The sequence below is a fragment of the Schistocerca nitens genome, chromosome 1 (assembly GCF_023898315.1).
Source record: "Schistocerca nitens isolate TAMUIC-IGC-003100 chromosome 1, iqSchNite1.1, whole genome shotgun sequence".
Lineage (NCBI taxonomy): Eukaryota > Metazoa > Arthropoda > Insecta > Orthoptera > Acrididae > Schistocerca > Schistocerca nitens.
The window spans coordinates 424,018,757-424,042,289 of NC_064614.1; the positions used below are offsets into that span (position 1 = coordinate 424,018,757).

Here is a 23,533-nt window from a genome sequence, read left to right on the forward strand (position 1 = left end):
GACCAAATTGCCTTTTAAATAACCTTTCAGGTTTAGTGAAATTTATCTGCTACGTAAGGCAGTGTGTCTTGATGCAGAAATCCATGGCTGTGCACAAGAATGACTGTTAAAATTTTAGTACACCTAGAGTATTGTTGTAGTGTCTGTATAGCTATAGGTTATGTAGCATGGGGATTCCAAACAAATTCAATATACTTCAACTTTAAAACACACATGACAGAATTCCCATTACGATGTAACAGGGTAAGACGGGAAGGTATGCGCAAGTGGCTCTGTGATGGAGGTGGTTTTGGAGATGCAGGCAATGTAGGTATCCAGTCTGTTGCCAAAACACTTAACTAACATAGATCAGTATACCTGCAGTGTGCAGTAAACAATGTCCTTCAGATGTGAACAGGGACAGCAGTGACACAGCTGGTAGCCAGGACTAGGCAGGCATGCCCAGCAGAACTATCCAAGTGATGAGCACAGAACTGCAGACTGGAGAGCAGTCAGCAGCAACAGCAATCCGCCATGATGCAGTACTTGCTGGAACTCATTGCCTGATCCACACCGTGAGGTGGTGGCAGAGTGTTGGCTGCCTGGGCTCAGACAGTAAGATGACAGTCATTGGTTCATAGCCTAGATGGCAGTCATGGCTATGTCATATGGTGATGACTGGCACGGGCTGTGCATCATAGTATGGCCCAACTGTACCGACGACAGACGGACTGGACCTGGGGTTTTGAATACCGCCTCCTAGGGCTGACTTTGTGGAAGAGACTGTGTTTTTGTGTCATTTGGAAATGTCTATAGCAAGGGTCAAAGGTTGGGATCTGGCTGTTGTCATTCAGCAGCTGTTCGTTGTCCCAGATTCGGCCAATAGCTCACAGAAGCGGACTGCTCAAACCGCGGCTTATGCTGGGGAGGTTGCTGTGTAGGCGCGGTCACTGACCAGCTTTCAGGCTATGACTGATTACAGTTCTGGGCTGTCTTTGATGCCACTCGAGTTCTGTGCTGCTACATTTCCTCCCCCACTTCAATTAATCTGGACTACTGGATTACTGTTTAAGGATGTGGCTGCTACATAGATACTTTACATTCTACTGCATGAATTTGGAGTAAATACTTCCAGTGTAACTTCTTGCATCGGCAAGTCCTTCCCTTCTCTTTGGCACTTTATGTACACTATCTTACACTTGTATATTCAGATATGGAGTTTCTAGGTCCCTTGTCCTTTTCCACCACTTTGTGTTGAGTTATAGGTACCAGCAAGGCTAGGGTGTTGACCTGGAGTTTAAACAGAGGTAAGGGTAGAATTTTGAGCAACTCTACATCTGCAGTGGCAATACACAAAACTTACTATTATCAGGATTATGCATACAGCTTAAGTCAAAGTTTCTATGGCCATTTTTTTGTGGATATCATCTGATCCAGTGAAGTGAAAAGGGTCAGATCTATCATACCATTTAAGTACGATTTTGAAGGGTAGGTCTGGCAGGTAGATTAATGAGTAATTGGTATTTAGGATGATGGTTCCATTTATGGTAGGTAACTGAAAAATAGGTTCTGAGATGCCCCATTGTGTAGCACTTATCAGCAATCCCTGTCCCTCCAGTTGTATTCCTGTTCACAGCAGGTACAAATGACAACTACCAATTTTGGTACTGTGGTTACCCAGTGTGACCCTATCTTTTGAAAGAATTCAGTTTAACTTGTGTTGGTTCCCCAGGGCAGTCGGTTGCAGGCTACTTGAGAATCAAACAGAGTTTACTTGCATGACTCTAGGACTTTGTGTATCCATTTTGTGGGGTGGCCAGTGACTTGCCACTTCTGGCACTTCAGTAACAGTGGAGAGTAGTACTTAGTCAAACCCCCATCATCTTAAATGAGTATAAACTGACCTAGCAAACATACACTATAAAGAATTGGTAACCTTACATGCGTCACATGTACACACAGTCAGTATCATTTACTGCCAACTGCCAACCTACATCGTGTTGCAATCAGCACAACTACTTCTACACAAGCCACACACATCACGAAACAGTAAACGTGTGGCACCAGGTGACACTGATGCTATCCTTCTAAACTGAATTCCACATGCTAAGGTGAAATATTGCCAGTAAAATTTCTTGAAAATCCTCTTAGCCTCATGCACTAAAAGGTTCCTGTGAGGCTCTCCTAGAAAAGTGACACAAACATGGATATAACCTTAATATTTACTCAAAAATGTCACTAATAATTAATTAGAAAACATAAAAAATTAGCTTGGAAGGCCACCTCATGATCTCAAGGCATACAATATTATAAGGACTATAAGACTCACTTTTTTCTTTGAAACGTTGCCTCCAAAATTCAGTTGCATCTTATACTTGAAATTAATATAAAAATGTCCAATGTTCAGTTTAAAATTCCTGCCAGTCACAAAAATGGCCATGTATTAAATGCCAAGGGAAACCTCCTATCTCTATCTGGCAACATCGGATTCAGCTGTCAGCAGCAGTTCACCAATGTGGCGAATATGAGTTCCTGGGATTCACAAGCTTGCTAACACTGTCTCCCTCCCACCCTACCATCAAAAACTCCGAACACTCTCTAGCTTATGGTGCACTCTTAAGGTCAGTGAACTTGAACTGAAAAGTGATTTGTGTTGTTATTGGTAACAGAACAATATCTTTGTCGGTAGCTAGTTTTGCTATTAGCATATGCAGAAGAACATGGAAACAGTGCAGCTAAGCAACACTTCAGCCCTTCACCAACAGAAAAACTGTTCACGATTGGCGAGCTAGGAAAGAAGAACTGAAAAAAATGAGGAAGACTAAATGTGCAAGTAGAGGACTGAATGGAAATGGCCAAAATAGAAGAGTATGTATTGAAATGAAGTCAAGGATACTGTCAAAATGGCATTGGAGTTAATACAAAAATGATGGAAATACACAGTCATAAGATGACATTCCAGTGGAACTTAACGGTCTTTAAGGGTGGAGTTGGTTGGTGCTATAGGTTTATGAAGCATCAAGGACTTATCATGCAACCCAGAACTAAAATATCTAATAAAATGTCAATAAGAGTATGAAGAGACAATATTATCTTTCCACTGTGTCATTATTCAACATCGAAAGAAAACCAAAGTGGACAGAGCTCCTCTGACATTTGATGTGCTGAGTAAAAGAACTGTTGCCATGGAATGTGGTGAAACTGTTACTGTAAAAACAAGAAGACATGAAAAAATGCACTATAGTGTTGTCCTTTCATGTTGTGCTGTTGGTACTAAACTTAATCCGATGATCATTTTCAAGTGAAAAACAATGCCAAGACCTTCTGAAATATCGCTAGGTGTTATTGTTCATGTACATGACAAGAGTTGGATGGATGAGACAGGTGTGAAATAGTGGATTAACAGTGTGTGGGAGAAAAGGAAAGATGATGTATTGAAGAAGAGTTCTCTTCTTCTCCTAGATCAGTTTAGTAGTCACTTGAAAAATTCTGTGGAGGAGAACTTAAGACAGGGAAACACAAAGCTTGCTGTTGTTTCAGGAGGACTTACTTCACAATTGCAACCTCTTTATAAATAAAATATGAGAGAGCAATGGGACGAATGGTTGGGGATGAAACGCAATGTGAATTCATGCCAAAGGGAGTTTTAAAATGACCTACTATCAAACAAGTGTGTTAGTGGATGAAACAGTCATGGCCTAGAGTGAGAGAAGACATTATTGTTAAATCTTTGAAGGATTGTGGCATAAGTAAGGCTCTCGATGGCAGTGAAGAACATAATATATGAAGAGGACAATGATGATGATGAAGAGGAAGAAGAATAATAAGAAGAAGAAAGTTCAGCTGACAGTTTTCAGGGATTTTGAAGATCAGTTTGGTTTATGAATAAGAACTTTTTTTCATGTGACTTTGTAGTCTAATAATAAAAATTGTAAAAATGTTATTTTTTAAAAAAAATTGCGTAAAAAGTGAGAGGCACCTTACAGTCTGTAAAATACTGCATGGATGTCGGCACAATTGTAGATACACCCTGCTTCACTTTCTTGGTTTTACCTTCCTTTCTCTTATTTTTTCCACCCAATCTCAGAAGGAGCTGCTGATAATTGAGGCAGTGCTTCTGGTTCAACCTGAAATGTACGAATTTTTCCTACATAGACAGCTGTGCTTGGATTCAGAAGTTGCAGCTTTACTTTAACTGGAGATATCATCTCATCTTTGGTATCGCAAAATCAATTTCTTAGTTTTTCCTTTTGGTACAGGAGACTTGGATTGAAAAACCCCCTGCACAACATGGTTCTTGAACAGTTTCACTTCTTTTGTTGTGGGTGCCTTCCTGCCATTCTAGAGCCTTTGTATTTATCTTTTTAAACTGACACCAGATACTTCTTGACGTTTTAGCAAAGTTTCAAACATTTTTCCTGCCATTGTTATTCACTTCTGCCATTCACTTGTGGGTGTAGTGCACCAGTTCTTAAGCTTTTTATGTGTAGTAGTCAGCGTAATTACTTCAATAAATCGGACATAAAGTTAGTGCCTTAGACAGTTACTAGGGTCTCTGGTATTCCAATTTCAGTATCCGCTGGTTAACCATATCTGTGCCATCATTTCTGCCTTTGTTTCAGTATAGCAGTCATGGTCAAGAAACATGAAAAATTATCAATTACCCTCAATACATGTCAATTCCCTGCTGGTGTTTGTGCAAAAGGACCAAGAATGTCCATTATGATCATTGTGCTTGCCTTGTCAACTGCTGACAAATGGTCAGCAACCTAAGGTATGCAGCATTTTTTCACGCCTACTCCCAATACATTCTGTCATGCATATCTCGTGACTAAGTCTGTCCGTGTTTCTGTGACATTCCCCTGGATGATGTACAACCTGTAAATCGCCATAAAGCCTAGCAGCAGGTCAAACAACTGATTGAATCTTTCACTGCCAGAAGCCATTCCAGTGTTCATGATGTATTGTGATCTTACAGATAACAGCGGAAATAGGCGAGGCCAAAAATTATCTTGCGCATTTCTTTTTTGGTACTTGAATAGTTCTTCTCTGTCTGATTGAGCTGTCTAGGAGCATAAGCTGTGGGTGTTTTTCCCTTCTATGTCTTAACTCAAAACACAGCCTTAGAACATTCTCACTTGAGTCACAAGACAGTACAAAATCTTGAAATTGCTCAAATGGTGCTTTGCAATCTGGAGTCCAATGAAACTTAGTTCCCTTCTTTAACAAAATCTCATAAGGAATCTTTCTACCTCTCCAAAACTTGGAATAAATTTTCCATAAAAATTAGTGATACCGAGATGAGACTTTAATTCCTGTGCTGTGCTACATGTTTGGAAATCCTTTATTATGGTTTGCACCAGATGTGAGCCATGGCTGATAAATATAGCTTAAGTAATGGGATTTATGCAGTATGAAGTGGCTTGGCACTTGGAGAACACAATGACATCATCTCTGTAGATATCTGTTGTTTTAGTTTTCGACCTGTAGCATCCTGCCTAACAAGCATTAGGAAGTTGTCAGTGCATTTTTCAGACAAGATGGATCCAGTGATACCATTAGTGAGCAAATGGAAGCAGAAACAATGTTTTTGGCAGGTCCTCCATTGATATCTCTGATTGGTTGTACCTGCTTCATAAATCCATGGTGGTGAAATAATGGCCTAGATTGTTTCAGATCCCTGTAATGTTTGGCATAAGGTAGGCACCAGTTGTTGTCTATAGTCACAGAGGAATCTATAAGCCTTCTTACCATCAGAGGATTTTCTGGAATGATAACAACAGGTGCCAACCAGGGACTTTCTTCTATAATTCTGTCCCTGGTTGCAGATTGTGTAGGACTTGATATGGCTTCTTACACACAGATGGCTTGTTCCTAGTGGGAATTCTGTGTTGCTTTAGTGGTGTCGCCAGTAGTGGTCTGCAATAATCTCCCTGTGTTCACTTTATCGTGTCCTTCCAGATGCAACAACTTTTCTTAGCACAGTTAAATCGACGGACTGTCTTGGCTTCATTGTATTCTATACAGAAATCCATACTCGGCTCACCTTCCTATACAGTTCTATGTTATCTCTCAGTGCACCTTTTGATAGCCTCACCCCTCAGCAACCAAAATAGAACTACTCAGCTTCCACCAATTTCCTGCACAAATGATAAGCTACAATTTTATGAAATGTTGTTCCAGATCCAGAGCAATGGTTGTACTAAAAACAGTATTATTTGGTACACGGGCTCATGCATTCATCCCGAGCAGCCTTCCTGTGCTTTTCAGTATTATATCCCATGAGTCAGTCTAAGAGACCATGTATGATTACCCAATGTTCAGGTTTTCCTTATGACAATTTTGTTTTTTCAGCAGTAAAAACAAGACAGAATGATGTCCTATCCAGCTCCTCTGTGCCCGATTATAGGTCAACTTTGTCGTGATTTTTATCCAGTAAGTGTAGCTCAGGAATTTTGTTATAGCTTATGACCACACTAGGGAGAACTTCCACACACACCCGGAAGTATCTCCTGCCCACTTTGAAACCCAACAATGCCAAACTGAGTGATTGAACACTATTACCACCCACACTACTTAGTGTACAATAAGGTGGGTTCAGTGTTACAGAACCAAATACACTCTTGGCGAGCCAAGGGTACCTGTGATCCTGTATCCAACAAAAACTTACACAACCTTCCTTTTACAAAGCCAGATAGACAAATGTGTGGCATTCGGGAGGACGACGGTTCAATCCCGCGTCCGGCCATCCTGATTTAGGTTTTCCGTGATTTCCCTAAATCGCTCCAGGCAAATGCCGGGATGGTTCCTTTCAAAGGGCACGGCCGACTTCCTTCCCCATCCTTCCCCAATCCGATGAGACCGATGACCTCGCTGTCTGGTCTCCTTCCCCAAACCAACCAACCAACAAATGTGTGGCATTGATTTTGCACATTGTTGTCCCGTGACTACACTTACTGGGAGTGTTGTGCAGTGGTCACTCCACCCTCCGTCTGGTCAAGTGTTGCCCCAATTCCACCTTACACATGCCTGCAGACACTTTTGAATAGAGTGCCCTACCTGTTTACACCTTTGACACAATGTATTTCTACAAAACAGCTGAACGTGGCCCAGAGAACCAAATTCCATAAGATAACCCGTGCATTAAAAATTACTCATTTCTCCTCCAGCCTAGTTGCTGAGTCAGTTTCTGACTGAGCTGTGTTTCGTTCAAGGATTTTGGGAATTTCATGTGCACTTCACCTGACATGTCAGCCTGTATCTCCTGAAAAGAATGTATCAGATGCCCATTGTCCTGCTTGCTACAGTACAGCTTTATCGGCAAGATCATCCCTCTGTTCATATGTAACAATATTGATTTTTTTAGTCTTGTTGTTGTGGTCTTCAGTCCAAAGACTGGATTGATGCAGTTCTCCATGCTACTCCATCTTGTGCAAGTCTCTTCATCTCCAAGTAACTACTGCAGCCTACATCCTTCTGAATCTGCTTAGTGTATTCATCTCTTGGTCTCCCCCTACAGTATTTACATCCACGATTCCGTCCAATGCTAAATTGGTGATCCCTTGACGTGTGATCCCTTGATGTGTGTCCTGCCAACCGATCCCTTATTCTAGTTGAGTTGTGCCACAGATTCCCCTTCACCTCAATTCTGTTCAGTATCTCCTCATTAGTTGTGTGATCTACACATGTAATCTTTGGCATTCTTCTGCAGCACAACATTTCAAAAGCTTCTATTCTCTTCTTGTCTAAACTGTTTATCATCCATGTTTCTCTTCCATACATGGCTACACTCCTTAGAAATATGTTCTGAAAAGACTTCCTGACACTTAATTAATGTATACTCAATGTTAACAAATTTTGCTTCTTCAGAAACATTTTCCTTGCCATTGCCAGTCTGCATTTTATATCTTCTCTACTTCGACCATCATCAGTTATTTTGCTGCCCAAAGAGCAAAACTTATCTGCTACTTTAAGTGTCTCATTTCCTAATCTAATTCCCTCAGCATCACCTGATTTAATTCGATCACATTCCATTATCCTCATTTTGCTTTTGTTGAGTTCATCTTATATCCTCCTTTCAAGATGCTGTCCATTCCATTCAACTGCTCTTACAAGTCCTTCACTGTCTCTGACAGAATTACAATGTCATTGGCAAACCTCAAAGTTTTTATTTCTTCTCCCTGGATTTTAATTCCTACTCCATATTTTTCGTTTGTTTCCTTTACTGCTTGCTCAATATACAGATTGAATAACATTGGGGATAGACCACAACCCTGTCTCACTCACTTCTCAACCACTGCTTGCCTTGCATGCCACTTGACCCTTATAAATGCCATCTGGTTTCTGTAAAAATTGTAAGTAGCCTTTCGCTCCCTATATTTTACCCCTACCACGTTCAGAATTTGAAAGAGAGTATTCAGTCAACATTGTCAAAAGCTTTCTCTAAGTCTACAAATGCTTTAAATGTTGGTTTACCTTTCCTTAACCTGTCTTCTCAGATAAGTTGCAGGGTCAGTACTGTGTTGCGTGTTCCTACATTTCTATTGAACTGATCTTCCCCAAAGTTGGCTTATACCTGTTTTACCATTTTTCTGTAAATAATTCATGTTAGTATTTTGCATCCATGACTTATGAAACTGATACTTTGGTAATTGTCACACCTGTCAGTACCTGCTTTCTTTGGGATTGGAATTATTATATTCTTCTTGTAGTCTGAGGGCATTTTACCTGTCTAATACTTCTTGACCGCTACATGGAAGAGTTTTGTCATGGTTAGCTCTCCGAAGGCTATCAGTAGTTCTAACGAAATGTTGTCTACTCCCTTGTTTTGACTTAGATCTTTCAGTCCTCTGTCAGATTCTTCATGCAGTATCATATCTCCCATTTCATCTTCATCTGTGTCTTCTTCCATTTCTGTAATGTTGCCCTCAAGTACTTTGCCCTTGTATAGACATCTCTCTATATATCTTTCCGCCTTTATGCTTTCCCTTCTTTGCATAGGACTGGTATTCCATCTGAACTCTTGATATTCAAATGGGTGGTTCTCTTTTCCCCAAAGGTCTCTTTAATTTTCCTGTAGGTAGCATCTGTCTTACCCCTAGTCATGTATGCTTCTACATCCTTACATTTGTCCTCTAGCCATTCCTGCTTAGCCATTTTGCACTTCCTGTTAATCTCATTTTTGAGATGTTAGTATTGCTTTTTGCCCGCTTCATTTACTGCATTTTTATGTTCCCTCCTTTCATCAGTTAAATTCAATAACTCTTGTGTTACCTAAGGATTTCTGTTAGCCCTCATCTTTTTATGTACTTGATCCTCTGCTGCCTTCACTATTTCACCTCTCAAAGCTACCCATTCATCTTCTACTGTATTCCATTCCCCTATTCTTGTCAGTCATTCCCTAATGCTCGCTCTGAAATTCTGTATAACCTCTGGTTCTATCTACCCAGGTCACATCTCCTTAAATTCCTACGTTTTTGCAGTTTCTTCAGTTTTAATCTACAGTTCATAACCAATAAATTGTGGCCAGAGTCCACATCTTACTTACTTACTGCGTTGGTCACACAAACCGCAGTTGGTCTTTGGCCACATCTATTCTTGGAAATGTCTTACAATTTAAAACCTGGTTCCAAAATCTCTGTCATAGCATTATATAATCTATCTGAAACCTTCCAAAGTCTCCAGGCCTCTTCCACATATACAACCTTCTTTGTGATTCTTAAATCAAGTGTTAGCTATGATTAAGTTATGCTCTGTGCAAGATTCTATCAGGCAGCTTCCTCTTTCATTCCTTATCCACAGTCCATATTTGCTTACTACTTTTCCTTCTCTTCCTTCTCCTACTATTGGATTCCAGTCCCCCATGACTATTAAATTTTTGTCTCCCTTAACTATCTGAATAATTTCTGTTATTGCATCATACATTTCTTCAATCTCTTCATCTGCAGAGCTAATTGGCATATAGACTTGTACTACTGTAGTAGGTGTGGACTTGGCTACAATAATACATTCACTATGTTGTTCTTAGTATCTTATCTGTTCAAAAATGGTTCAAATGGCTCTGAGCACTATGGGACTCAACTGCTGAGGTCATTAGTCCCCTAGAACTTAGAACTAGTTAAACCTACCTAACCTAAGGACATCACAAACATCCATGCCCGAGGCAGGATTCGAACCTGCGACCGTAGCGGTCTTGTGGTTCCAGACTGCAGCGCCTTTAACCGCACGGCCATTTCGGCCGGCTATCTTATCTGTGTTCCAATTTTTTTTTATATTCATTATTAAATCTACTCCTACATTAACCATATTTGATTTAGTATTTATAACACTGCATTCACCTGACCGAAAGTCTTGTTGCTCCTGCCACCGCAACTTCACTAATTCCCACTATATCTAACTTTAGCCTGTCCAGTTCCCTTTTGAAATTTTCTAACATATCTACCCAATTAAGGGATCTGACATTCCATGCTTCAAACCATAGAATTCCTTTTTACAATGACGTCCTCCTGCCTTCCCGGAGATCCGAATGGGGGACTGTTTTACCTCCAAAATATTTTACCCAAGAGGACACCATCATAATTTGACCATAAAGTAAAGCTGCCCCCCTTGCTTTCACCCATTTGCAGTACCAGTACAACAGTGCTGTTTTGGGTGATGCTGCAAGGCCAGTTCAATCAATCATCCAGACCGTTGCCCCAGAAACTACTTACACAGCTGCTTCCCCTTCTTCAGGAACCACATGTTTGGCTGGCCTCTCAACAGATATCCCTCCATTGTGATTGCAGTTACAGTACAGCTATCTGTATAGCTGAGGCACGCAAGCCTCCTCACCAATGTCAAAGTCCGTGGTTCATGGGGAAGATTTTTCTGATGTGGTCTACAAATCTTTCTATTGATTCCACTTGTATTTTAACTATACCATTAAGCATTCCTCCTCACAGTATTCTCTCTTCTGTAGCGATCTGCTAACGCTTCCACAAAGTAAGGAAAGACCATGCTGCAACTTCTCATTGCACATCACATATGATCTAGCACCTCTACCAATTTTAAACAAGCCACACTTAACAACTGCTCACTACTCCAGTTCCATAACATCACGACTGGATACAAATTATCTAAAAAGACAAAAACATCTTCCTCAGATTTACCCAAAAATGAGGTAACCAGTGAAGTAGTACTGTTATCAATGATGGGTGGATACACACTAGAAAGCTACTGTTCCCTTCTTTCATTAAACAATCTATTTCCTTATGCAAAGCGTCATTATCAGCTTGAGCCTTAGCTATCTCATCTGTGAAATGCTGAAATGCCTTCTGTGTTGCCAATTTTTCACTGACCGACTTTCTGCTTACTGCAAATGTACAATAATCCCAAACAGAAAAGGTAATGAAAGGAAATAATACATCCTGACAGGACACTGACCTCCCCCAAAAAAAGAATAAATAAATAAATTAGTCATCAATTACTTCAGTTTTAGTGCTGATTGCTGCTGCCGCATTCTCTTCATTTCTACCCTTTGTTGGACAGCCTCCAACAGTTCTTCTGACACAAATCTACATCTACATGATTACTCTGCAATTCACATTTAAGTGCTTGGCAGAGGGTTCATCGAACCACAATGATACTATCTCTCTGCCATTCCACTCCCGAACAGCGCGTGGGAAAAACGAACACCTAAACCTTTCTGTTCGAGTTTTGATTTCTCTTATTTTATTTTGATGATCATTCCTACCTATGTAGGTTGGGCTCAACAAAATATTTTCGCATTCGGAAGAGAATGTTGGTGACTGAAATTCTGTAAATAGATCGTGCCGCGACAAAAAACGTCTTTGCTTTAATGACTTCCATCCCAACTCGCGTATCATATCTGCCACACTCTCTCCCCTATTACGTGATAACACAAAATGAGCTGCCCCTTTTTGCACCCTTTCGATGTCCTCCGTCAATCCCACCTGGTAAGGATCCCACACCGTGCAGCAATATTCTAACAGAGGACGAACAAGTGTAGTTTAAGCTGTCTCAACAACAGGAAAGTGTGGACAAGCTGCTCTTACTGGAGGTGGTTGGAGGTGCTGATGATATAGGTTGCCAATCTGTTGCCAAAACTGCCCTGGGCCGACCTTGTGGAATGAACAGTGTTTTTGTGTTGGTTGGAAAGATCTGGAACAGAGGCCGACGACTGAGATCTGGCTGTTGTCATGTGGCAGATAGTTGCTGCCCCCAGACTTGGCCGACTGCTCGTGGAAGTGGATGGCACAGAAGTTGTGGCTTCTGCTGAGGTTATTGTATAAGCAGGGGCATTGACTGGCTGGAAGGCTACAGCTGTGGCTCGATTTCAGTTCTAGGCTGTGTTACGTGCTGCTAGAATTCTATGTACCAAATATTTAACATTTATGTGTATGAAAACCAGAAAAAAAATGTTTAGGAGTGAAGGTAACAACTCACAAAATAGTAGAGGCCCTGAGTCATCGAAGGCACGTTAATGAGAGTGAAAATCAAGCTAGCTTTCAGGTGAATCCTGTCTCAGTACCATAATTTCACTTATCCTGCACCTATACCCTCTTTGCCATGGTGTCCATTCTGTCTCCCCCTCAATCTTCTCCTCAACCTCACTATGGTCATGTGCTGCACAATCTCACTGGTGCGGTACCTGTATCGCATTCGTATTTCGTGCACGTAATGTCAGCCACCAGTACATTGGCCACTCTTCGCTGAACCCCCTTTTCCATCACACCAGGTGAGATACAGAACTGCATCCACGGCACATACATTCAGCTGGTACAGTGTACCCATATAGTAGCTTGAAAAAGGATTCATCTGAAAGCTAGCAATGTTTTCAATTTTGTTTACATGCCTTCGACAACTTGAAGCCTCTAGTATCAGGTGAGTTGTTTGTTACCTTTACTCCTAAATAAGTTATGTTCCATCAGGATTTTCCATTGCCATATTTAAAACAAGAAAACATTTTATATATCTGGGATGAGTCAGCACTTTGGCCTCCTGAACAGTAAATACTGAGCAACACTGTTTACTCAGAAATAATTTTGGTTCAGTTTAATATTGTTAACTACATTTTACTGTCAAATTATTGTATCTTTTCTTGTTTAACAAATACATTGTGTTATGGTGATAGATATAACAATGAACAGAATATTCTTTTGTGTGCCAGTTTCTGTAAGCCTGGTTACAAATACTTCCATAAGCTCAAGTTCAAGTTGTGTTAGTATCCTGCTTGGTGATCGTAGTTAGTGTACCTTGATTACTTACAAATGATGTGCTGCTAATGAAGATAATTTGTTCATCAAAGAGGAATTCTTCAATGCTGCAAAAACACTTATTAGTAAGATATTTTTTCGGAGAAACTTCTATTTAAACTTTTTATATAATTTAATATAATTGGACAGATAGAAAACAGTCTACTTGCCAAATGGCAAACTCATATGTAGGTTAAATGAACATGCAAGGTTTTGAAACCAGTGTGCCCTCCTTCTGGCAGAAGGGTTGAAAGTGAAGGAAGAGAGATGAAGGAAAAGGAAGAGGGGTGAAGGAAAAGGACTGTCAAGGTTTAGGAAATGGGGAGAGTTCAGAAAAGTCACCCAGAACACCAGGTCAGCGGGCACTCGCCGAATGGGGTGGGAGGAAAGACTCTTCCCTTCCATCTTCTCCAGTAAATGTCCGGTGACCTGTGGTTCTGGCTGACTTTTCCAAACCCTCCCCATTTCCTAAACCTCAGTAGTCCTTTTCCTTCATCCCTCTTCCATCCCCTTCAATCTTTCTGCCAGTAGAAGGAGCCACTGGCTCTAAAAGTGTCCACATTTCTCTAACCTTTGTTGATCAGGTTTGTTTTGAGTATCCAATTATATCATATTTTCAAAAATTAATTATTAAACTATTTGATTCCCATGTGTTATGCCTTGCCAGGTGATATTCAATATCTCTGCTAGTGTTATCAGTATGTACATGGTGTATTTGTTTAAATTGTTGTGCTGCTTATGTCTTAAAATTTATTGTTCAGTTTAAAATTATGTATTGATGGCAGTGTACGTAACTTGCTCGACTGATGTTTAAGCGTAAGCAATTACTTTTGAAATAATTCCTCAAACTATATAAGACACATGGATGATATGTAGAAGTCATGAAATATTATCAGTTCACCAAGAGCAATTCTCATTTGAAATTGCGCACTGATTTCGAATATGTTTATCTAGAGACAGAAAACATTTATCTCATTAAACTGCATTGTGAATGGTAATCTGCTTGCCATTCCCCTTCTCACATTGGTCCTAGTGTTCCATCTAGTTGGTGCTGCCACCTCCCTCCACCCCCACCCTCAACCCCCATCCAAATTCTTCAAATTAAATCTGTGTGTGGCGACAGTTGATGAAGCTTTATCTGTAAATGTAAGACAATCTCTATATTAAGCTATTATGTGGGGGTTATTTCGAAAGTTTTGCACACTCTATTATAGTATCAATGAAAATAAAGTTATTTGACAAACTACTTTTGCAAGCTTTCAATATAACGTCCATTCTTGCTTAGTACAGTTTCCCAACATTTTGGCAACTTTTGTATTCTGGATTGGGCACGTTATTTGCTGTGCTGTCTGATTACTGAGTTCACATCATTGGAAGCTTTATTGATTGTATCAAAATTTTTTACATGGAGATGTTCCTTCAATTTGGCAGACAAATAAAAATCTATTGGGCTCATATTAGTACTGTATGGCAGGTGGGGACGTGTTTTCCATCTGTATTTGTCAAGTGTTTCACTGCTAGGCAGTATGTGGTCTTGAATTATCTTGCAAAATCAGGACACCATCTGCAAGTGTGGCAGGCCTTCTTTGAAAAATTTTGGTTGCAAAACATTTTGCAGGAACAGCTTGTACATGGCTGTTACAGACATCTCCTGGGGCACTCTTATTTGTAAGACTCCATTCCTGTGATATGCAAAGATTTTCATCAGTTTCACATTTGACTGTTTGTGGCAGAAATTTTCCGGATGTGGAGAGCTGGAATTTTTCCTTTGTGATGACTGAGACTTCAATTCTGCTTCAGAATCTCGTATCCACTTTTCATCAAGAGCAACAGTTCTTTTCTGAAACTGTTCTCCTTCTGTTTGATAATGTTGAAGCAATTCTTCTGCAATTCTTTTGCAACTTGATTCCTGTTCTTCACTCAGATCTTGTGGCCCCCATCTGGCTGTAACTTTTCTCATCTTTAACTTTGAGTTATGACTCTGTAAACTGAATTGACGGACATTCTATCCTCATATGCAATTTCCTCACGTGTTTTTCCATCCTCTCACAAAATGTCATTAATAATTATGTGAATGGTATGGTCTGTTGCAGTTGATGGCGTTTCACTTCTTGGGTTGTCCTCAGAGCTTACCCGATCTTTACAGAAACAAGCAGACCACCATGACACTGTGCTACAATCAAGTACACTATTTCCACACACCTCTCTCAAAGCGTTGTACATTTCTGTTGGTTTCTTTTCACATAGCGATTCGATTTTGATGCAGAAACGCTGGTCACTACATGTAATCTGATCTGACTTGGTTTTAGCTTCCATTTTAAAATTGAATTACGTAAGTCGCAGCCATGTGATCCAGCTAACACATATATGACCATCATGGCTAAAGTCTTGCTCACAACTGACATGAATGTCAACTTATTCAACTCAGTGTATGGGTGACTCTTGTACAACATAAATAATTACTGCAGGAATAGTAATTTAATCTACATATTTAAGACAAACCTGTAGTTTTCAGATAATTTACTAAACGTCTATCAAACTTTTGAATTAGATACACCTTGCAGTTACTAGATAATTTAGTGTTGGATGTGAAGTCTGAACCATTTGGGCCACAGAGATGGGAGAATGGAGAATGTCCCCCCCTCCCACCACCACCACCACCACCACCACTACCACCACCACCACCACCACCACCACCACCACCCATTTTCCTGCAGGCTAAGTGGTGAGAATCTGTCATCTAGAAAAGTATATTTTACAATTGTGCCTCATATTGAATGACTTTTTTCAGAAATATCTTCATAGTTACAAATCCACATGAAGATTCTTACTGAATCCATATACATAAATTGTAGTTCATTCAGCCTGATTCAGCTGTGTACAGATGAGTCTATCACAAAATACAGTTAATTCATTGTGTATCAGGCTTCATTTTTTGATTGTTTACAGTAACAAATACATGGTCTGATAGGAAGTTCTCCTAAGGAAGAAAGATTAGGGTTCATGTTCCATCAATGGCGAGGTCTTTAGGTGGAACATAATCCTGGAATAGGGAAGGAACCATCCATGGGTTGCTTAAAGTGATTTAAGGAACCACAGGAAAAAAGCTGGATTGTTGGACTGGGATTAGAACTGCCTTTTTATTGAATGTGGGCCAGTTGTCATACCCATGCATCACCTCACTCAGCTGATTTTTTCTTTTATTTTTATGTTTTCTTACCTTTGATTATCATCAATTTTTCCAGATTCAGCTTTCATATTAGCTGTGCTATTAATAAAAACTGTTTTATGTAATGAATGGTAAATCTGCTACATAGCAATTTTCACATTACAGTTGTGAAAATTGGCACATGTGTTGATAATGGAACCAAACCAAGAAAGGGTGGGGATCTGTTGGAAGTATTCTTTCTTAAGTGGACCCTTGGTGGAGATTCAAATTACATCAAATGTGCATGTGGTGAAGAGCTTGTGCTTCCAGAATTACTTTATTGGTAGGATGTGGGCTACTGCAATTTGTGTATGAAAGAGATTACTTATAAATTTATAATATTGAAGTATTGTTGATGTGATAAACTGGCAATACTGGAGTACTGTTGAAGTGTTGAACCAATGAGTGGTATTGAGCACTTATAAAGAATGACCACAAATGGTCACAGATCTGAGCACATATAAAGAATGACTGTACAAATGGTCACAGACCTGTTTGCTTCATAACAGGGAGTAACAGAAATGGTACCAGTTTCCAGTGCCGTATCTATCACTGAGCCTCCTGTACATTACTGCTGCAATTGCTGCCATGTCAATAAAAGTAGGACACACAAAGACATTCCTGCATTTGTCCACTTGTAGATGGGACAAGAAGAGACCTGAATCTGTGTATCCTTTGTAACCTGTGCTGCACAGTTCATGGTCGTTTGCTGGTTATAATGTAGACAAATCAGTGTGCAAGTATAGCCATGTTAATAAAATGGCTGAGTGTATGAGGAGACATTCTCTCATCAAATTTGTGCTGGACTGATATTGGCAAAAAAAATTATAGACATGCCAGACTTTGAAGCAGCAGCTGAAATTAAGAATGTTATACTGTGAGAATGTAAACTGCAAACGTTCATGGCCAGCATACTGAATTTATTAAATTTCTTTCTATTCTGTTATGTGCAGTCAAATGGTTGCTCTTGGAAATCTTGTAACCTCGAGGATGATTCAGTCGTACCTTTGATGTATGATGAATGCCCGTCATGGCTTGATACTGGCTGGAACCTACTTAACACTGTACATTCACAATGTACAAAGAGACATGATGTCGCTTTTTCGTTGAATTTGAGTACAAGTTGGTCATTGTTTATTATCATCAACGGCACTATTCCTTAGTGGATAACTAGTTCACATTCTCTGCAGTACCATAATCAGATAACATTTAGCTGTACACCTCATACTTTCTAATAAAATTATCGATGTGTTAACAGATATCTATCATCTCTCTGCCAAATATCATGCATTGTTATGCTTCTCAGGACCTAGGTTTTACAAAATAGAATTATGTCTTTCATGCTGCTAACCTTGGTGTGCTACAGCTGATTTACCAATCTTCCCCCCTCCCCAGCCCCATCTTTAACCATTTCCTGTATGATTTTTTGCCAGTTTACTTTAGAGTGTGAACTATTTCTGCTGTCGTTTCCCAGTAAGACTATATTTTACCTAAAAAATACAGAATCAGTTTTTAATATGATACAATTATCAGGTAAAAAAATAAAGAATCAGTTGTTAATGTGATACAGTTATTAGTTTTAAATTATTGTTTCAGATGACATGAGATCTGTTGGTGCCAGCAATGTGTTCCAAGCTTTACATATGACGGTGTTTCACCACATTGCAGCATTTGTTTTCCAAGATAAAACTTGCATTAAGTGAAAATGGAAATAAGTGAGTTTCAGTAATATTGCAGTGTTATTTGTATAACACCTGTGACGGAAGATTGTATTCATCAGTGTCATTGTCCTTGTATATGTAGATTTTCCTAGTAAAGCCTGTATTGATGTCCTATAATATTCAGGTTTGAAATTTTACATGTCTGCAGTGAGCATTTTGCCTGCTAGCTAGAAATCTTCACTTTTGGGAAAATTGGTCCTCATCACAGTAATTGATTTAAACTTTTTTATATAGATTTATAGATGTTCTATTTTATTTTAAACAGTGATGCAGCATCATGTGATAGCTGTATGCAGTATTGCATACATTTTGGTCTAGTCCATCGTGAAAAACTTATTTACTATCCTTCTTTGTACCTGAAATTTGATACCTATGATCAAATGTATTAGAATAATATTCCTATTTTCTGTATGTTTTTAATTAGAAGATCCTTTACGAATACTTTTTATATAGTGTATTGTACCAGTTTATAAATATTGCAACAGAGTTAGAAGTACTGGTCACTCAATCAGTGAATTGATGTACTTATGTAGCAAAATTTAAACATGATGTTAATCTTGCTCTTTTTATAACTGTGAATTGATTGTATGTAATATGTGTGGTAAATCATCTGTGATTAAATGTGATGTTCAATGGCTACTATTAACAGTATTTGTCTTAATTGTTGCTTATGGTAATTGTGTATGTGCTGAAAATTTGATATTTATTAAATTTGAATTGGTATAAGTCTCATACTAAAGGCAAGAAGATGATGTTCCATTAAATTATTGATCTCGACATGCCGAAGACTACCCTTGGATACAACAGTAGATGTAGTTCATAAGGAGACTGTTCAAGGCATTCTATGTAATTGTAATGTTTCTAAGTAAAGAGAGTTTTTATAGATGTTTCATGATACTTGTGGACAAAAATATGCTTACACCTGTTAGCATACTGGCAGTGTTTTCAAAAACAAAATCCATAGAAATATTTGTCTCATTACATAGAGATACAACCAGAACACTTAATGTGTTAAATTATTGTATTTCAGTCATTGTTCCAATTTTATTAAAACCATCTACAATGAATGTATCCATGTCCTGAACTTTATTTCATTGATGAGGATCTGTACCCTCAAGGTATGCAATTATCTAGTTTCATGTTCCATGGATCATTTGTACAATCAGTTGTAATGATGTGACACAAGTCATTTTACACTCACATTACACACTTGTGTGTAAATGTGGCTACATGCTGACTATTTACCAGTGTGTGTAGTTTTTTTAAATACAGATATGAATTAGTAATTCCTAATCTTTACTCTTTTACCCATTACAAAAATAAAAATTCTTCTACAGAATAGAAGTTGTCAAGGAAGTAGGTGATCAGAAACATTATTGGCAAGATTGTACATCACTTTGTGTGCTAAAGACAACCTTAATGTGAATAATTTATTGGTATTATAGTTGTGTACATCATTGTTCTTTTTAAACTGTTCCATTGCAACAAACTTCATGAGGGAATAAAGATACAATGAGGCAGTAGTCAAAATGCCTAACTTCTTGTATAGACGGCTACAAGGTGGTAGAGGATGAGCATCACATATTATTTTTACAGCACATTTTTGAGCAATGGATATCTTCTTTCTTAGTTGTGAATTGACTCGGAACATTATACAGTGTGACATTATTCAGTTAAAATACATAAAATATGTTAACTTAACTGATTTGTCTCTCTCCAAGATTAGCAGTGATTTAAAGTTGTTGAATGTGGTTGAACTAAGAGTTTTGGGAGTTTCAAAATATGCTTTCTCAAGTTTTAAGTTCTCATCGATATGTACACGTGAAACATTTTAAGGTTGTTAGAAGACATCTTATTGAAAACCATGAGCCGCATGTGAAAATATTTAATTGCCTGACCAGTATTTGCACCCACCATCAGTGGCTCCTGTTACAGAGGACAAAAAATGAACGTATACATAACATTACTTAAATATTCTGTACGTCTATATAAATGAGCCTGAAACTCTGGTTGTCTAAATTTCTGCAATGGTGGCACCCTCAAGGGCTTCCCATTTGAAATGATGTAGCATCTCTATAATACTATCTAGCAGCACCTCTCTTAACTGCTTCAATGTCTTCCTTTAATCTGACTGGTTAAGATCCCAAACATTCAAACAGGCCTCATGAAGATATCACACTAGCATTCTGTACGCTGTCTCCTTTATTGATGAGCTACACTTTCCCAAAATTCTCCCAATTAAAAAAAGTTGATCACTAGTGTTTACTACTACCGAACTGAGATTCTCATTACATTTCATTCCCCTTTTCAGTGTTGTGCCTAAATATTTAATCATTGTGACTGTGTCAAGCAGCTCGCTACTAATGCTGTAATCAACTGTTACAGAATTGTTACATTTTTCTACAGTTAGAACACATTGCCATTCATGACACCAACTAGAAATTCAGTCTTAAGTTATCTTTTATCCTCCTGCAGTCACTCAACAACATCTTCCCATACACCACAGCATCATCAGCAAACAGCCATAAATTGCTGTTCTCCCTGTCTATCAGTTCATTTATGTATGCACAGAGTTAGAGCAGTGCTACCACACTTTCCAGGGGGACTCCTGATGATACCCTGGTCTCCGATGAACACTCTCTGTTGAGGACTACCTACTGAGTTCCATTACTTTGTCTTAGCTTGCAGTGGGACATCATTTCGAACACTTTCTGGAAATGCCTGTTGCCCTCCATCTGTGGTTTGTAGGATATCACGTGAGAAAAGGGCAAGCTGAGTTTTACGTGAATGATGCTTTCTTAATCCATGCTGATTTGTGGACAGAAGCTTTTCCTTGAACTCGGAATGTGTTAACGAATTCTGCAGCAAACCGGAGTTAAGGACATTGAAGGATATTGGTCTGTAATTATGTGTATGTGTTCTTTTACCTTTCTTATATACAGGAGTCACCTGCAGTTTTTCCAGTAACCTGGGACTTTGCGCTGGATAAGAGATTAGGAATAAATGCAAGCTAACAAAGGGACCAATGCCTCAGAGTACTCTCTGTAAAACTGAACTGGGATTCAATTTAGACCTGCTGACTTACTTGTTTTCAGCTCTTTCAGTTGCTTCTCTGTGCCAGTGATTCTTATTTCTACATCCTCCGTGCAGGAAACTGTGGAACAGTCAAACAATGGTATGTTTGTACAAGCCTCCTGTGTGAACAATTTCTAAAATGTGAAATGTAAAACTTCAGCTTTCTTTATTGTCTTCTATTGGCACCTGAGACTGGATATAAATCTTCAAATCATTTAGTGATTTTACGTGTGACCAAAATTTACTTTTCCCAGATTGCCACCATACTTGCCAACAATGATCATCTGGGGTAGTACAGAACCAAAAATTAGAACTAACACAATGCAATGTTATTTATCAGCAGCCCACATTTCCCAGTCTCAGAACCACTCCAAACATTGTGTTGTGTTAATGGCAGCCTGTGCATGCGATGAAAATTGCCTAGCTTGGCTGCTGCTAGTCTCTGACCAATGGTGTGGGATGATACAGAATGTAATAGGGAGTGAATTACTTGTTGATAATGAGTGTTCTGCCCTCACATCTTCATGTGGTCTATCAGACGACTGTCACATTCAGATGCCCAACAAATCTGGATATTGCACGATCCAACCAGCCACAATCAGGCTCCTTTCAAACTCTTATCAGGTGCTGATAATGCTGTCACACATGAGTATGCAGCAATCCTGTGTCCTGCATTGTGCCACACAGAATCTTAATTCTAATCATTTATACACCCATCGATAGTGTGTAGGTGTCCGTGTCTTCCAGGAGATTCACTTTTTCCTTTGTCAGACTGTGTAATGAGGACTGCACTTGGACAAGTGGTATCTATGGGTAGAATATATACAGCATGTAAGACAAGACTAAAGAGATGAAACTCATGTTAACTGTCTCAAACAACACATTGAGCAAGATTGACATATGCAGCAAAATCTGTGTCCACCATGTTACAAAGTTGTCAAGTCAGACCTGGATCTAAGGATAAATCAACAAATGTCAAATTTGTTCAATTTTACAGAAAGGAAATTGGAGAAAATTCTATTTAGAACCTTTATTGTTAAAATTCTGTTAAAGTTATGTATATACATCATATTTCATAACTCTGTTGTTCATTAAGGACATTATCTGGGTGTTTGGTTATGTGAGTGCTTCTCTCTATTTCTTCAAGGATATTCAGTAATCGACCTTTTCTGCCATGTGAAGAATGGTGATTTTTTAGTGATGTCATTGATAGAATGCTCGCACTCTCTTAAATGGGCATCAAATACTGGGAGATTAAATTCATTATCGTTAGTATATTCTCTAAACCTTGTTTTTGATGTTTCACTTGCTTTTCCCAACACAAAACTTATTACTCACTATATATTATTTAGTATACTCTGGATGTGTTATGTAACTGACTGTCATCTACGTTGTATATAATGCGAGGTCCTATAGTGTTCTCTGCCCTGAAACCCAGATTTCTGAAACAAATGACTCATCAGAAATGTGATTCCAGTGTGGTAAATCTATAACTTATCTTTTTTCTTCTGTTCACTCATTCCTGATGTGACCTGATCTCAATTCCTAGTTTGTTACTACTGTTTCATGGTGTAAAACCTCATAATTAGTGTTTTGTCGAAGCCATTGTCAGATACTACCTTTTTCAGTATGTGTGATTCAGTATTAATATTTGCCTCACATGAGGAATATCTGGTTATATTGTCAATTGCTGGGTGAAAATAAGCTTCTTTATGGGACCTTCAATAACAAGAACTGTTGTGAATTATGCGAACAGAAGATGTTGTGGGTTTAAGGGATAATACTGAATAAGAGGGCCCTCCCTTATCTTTTGATGAAGGTGGTATTGTTTTTTCAGATGTCCGAAAGAACAGATACCATCTTCAAATAGATAAGGCTAACCGGCCAATGATTTTCTTCAGTCTGGATGCACTGACATTGCCCGAACTCTTATGGGAATTGGTAGATTGACTGCCGTGAGTAATGAGTATATTGGGCAGGGGCACTACAAATGTAGTGTGTGGACAGTAGGCTGGGAATGTGGGTCTCACAGGGAGCATGCCAGAGATAAGTCCCTGCAGTCACACTATCCTCTGTGTCCTCGGTGGCTCAGACGGATAGGGCATCTGCCATGTAAGCAGGAGATCCTGGGTTCAAGTCCTGATCGGGGCACACATTTTCAGCTGCCCCATTGATATTTATTGATGACTGTATGCAGTTAAAGGTCTGGATTTCATTGTAATTTTGCCCTTCTCTTTTGATCTACAGATACAAAAAATTAATATTCCCCTTTTCCTAATGTTCCATAGTGAAGGTGA

General features: G+C 39.0%; 1 protein-coding gene across 1 annotated transcript in view; it reads left to right on the plus strand.

Moving 5' to 3' along the window:
• LOC126251450 (uncharacterized) overlaps positions 1-19,692 on the plus strand; it is a 106,267-nt gene extending 86,575 nt beyond the window's left edge. The window contains exon 9 of the mRNA XM_049951921.1: positions 18,037-19,692. Coding sequence (XP_049807878.1) covers positions 18,037-18,040 — 4 coding nt within the window. The 3' untranslated portion in view covers positions 18,041-19,692. The remainder of the gene's footprint in view (positions 1-18,036) is intronic.
• Positions 19,693-23,533: the final 3,841 nt, after the last annotated feature.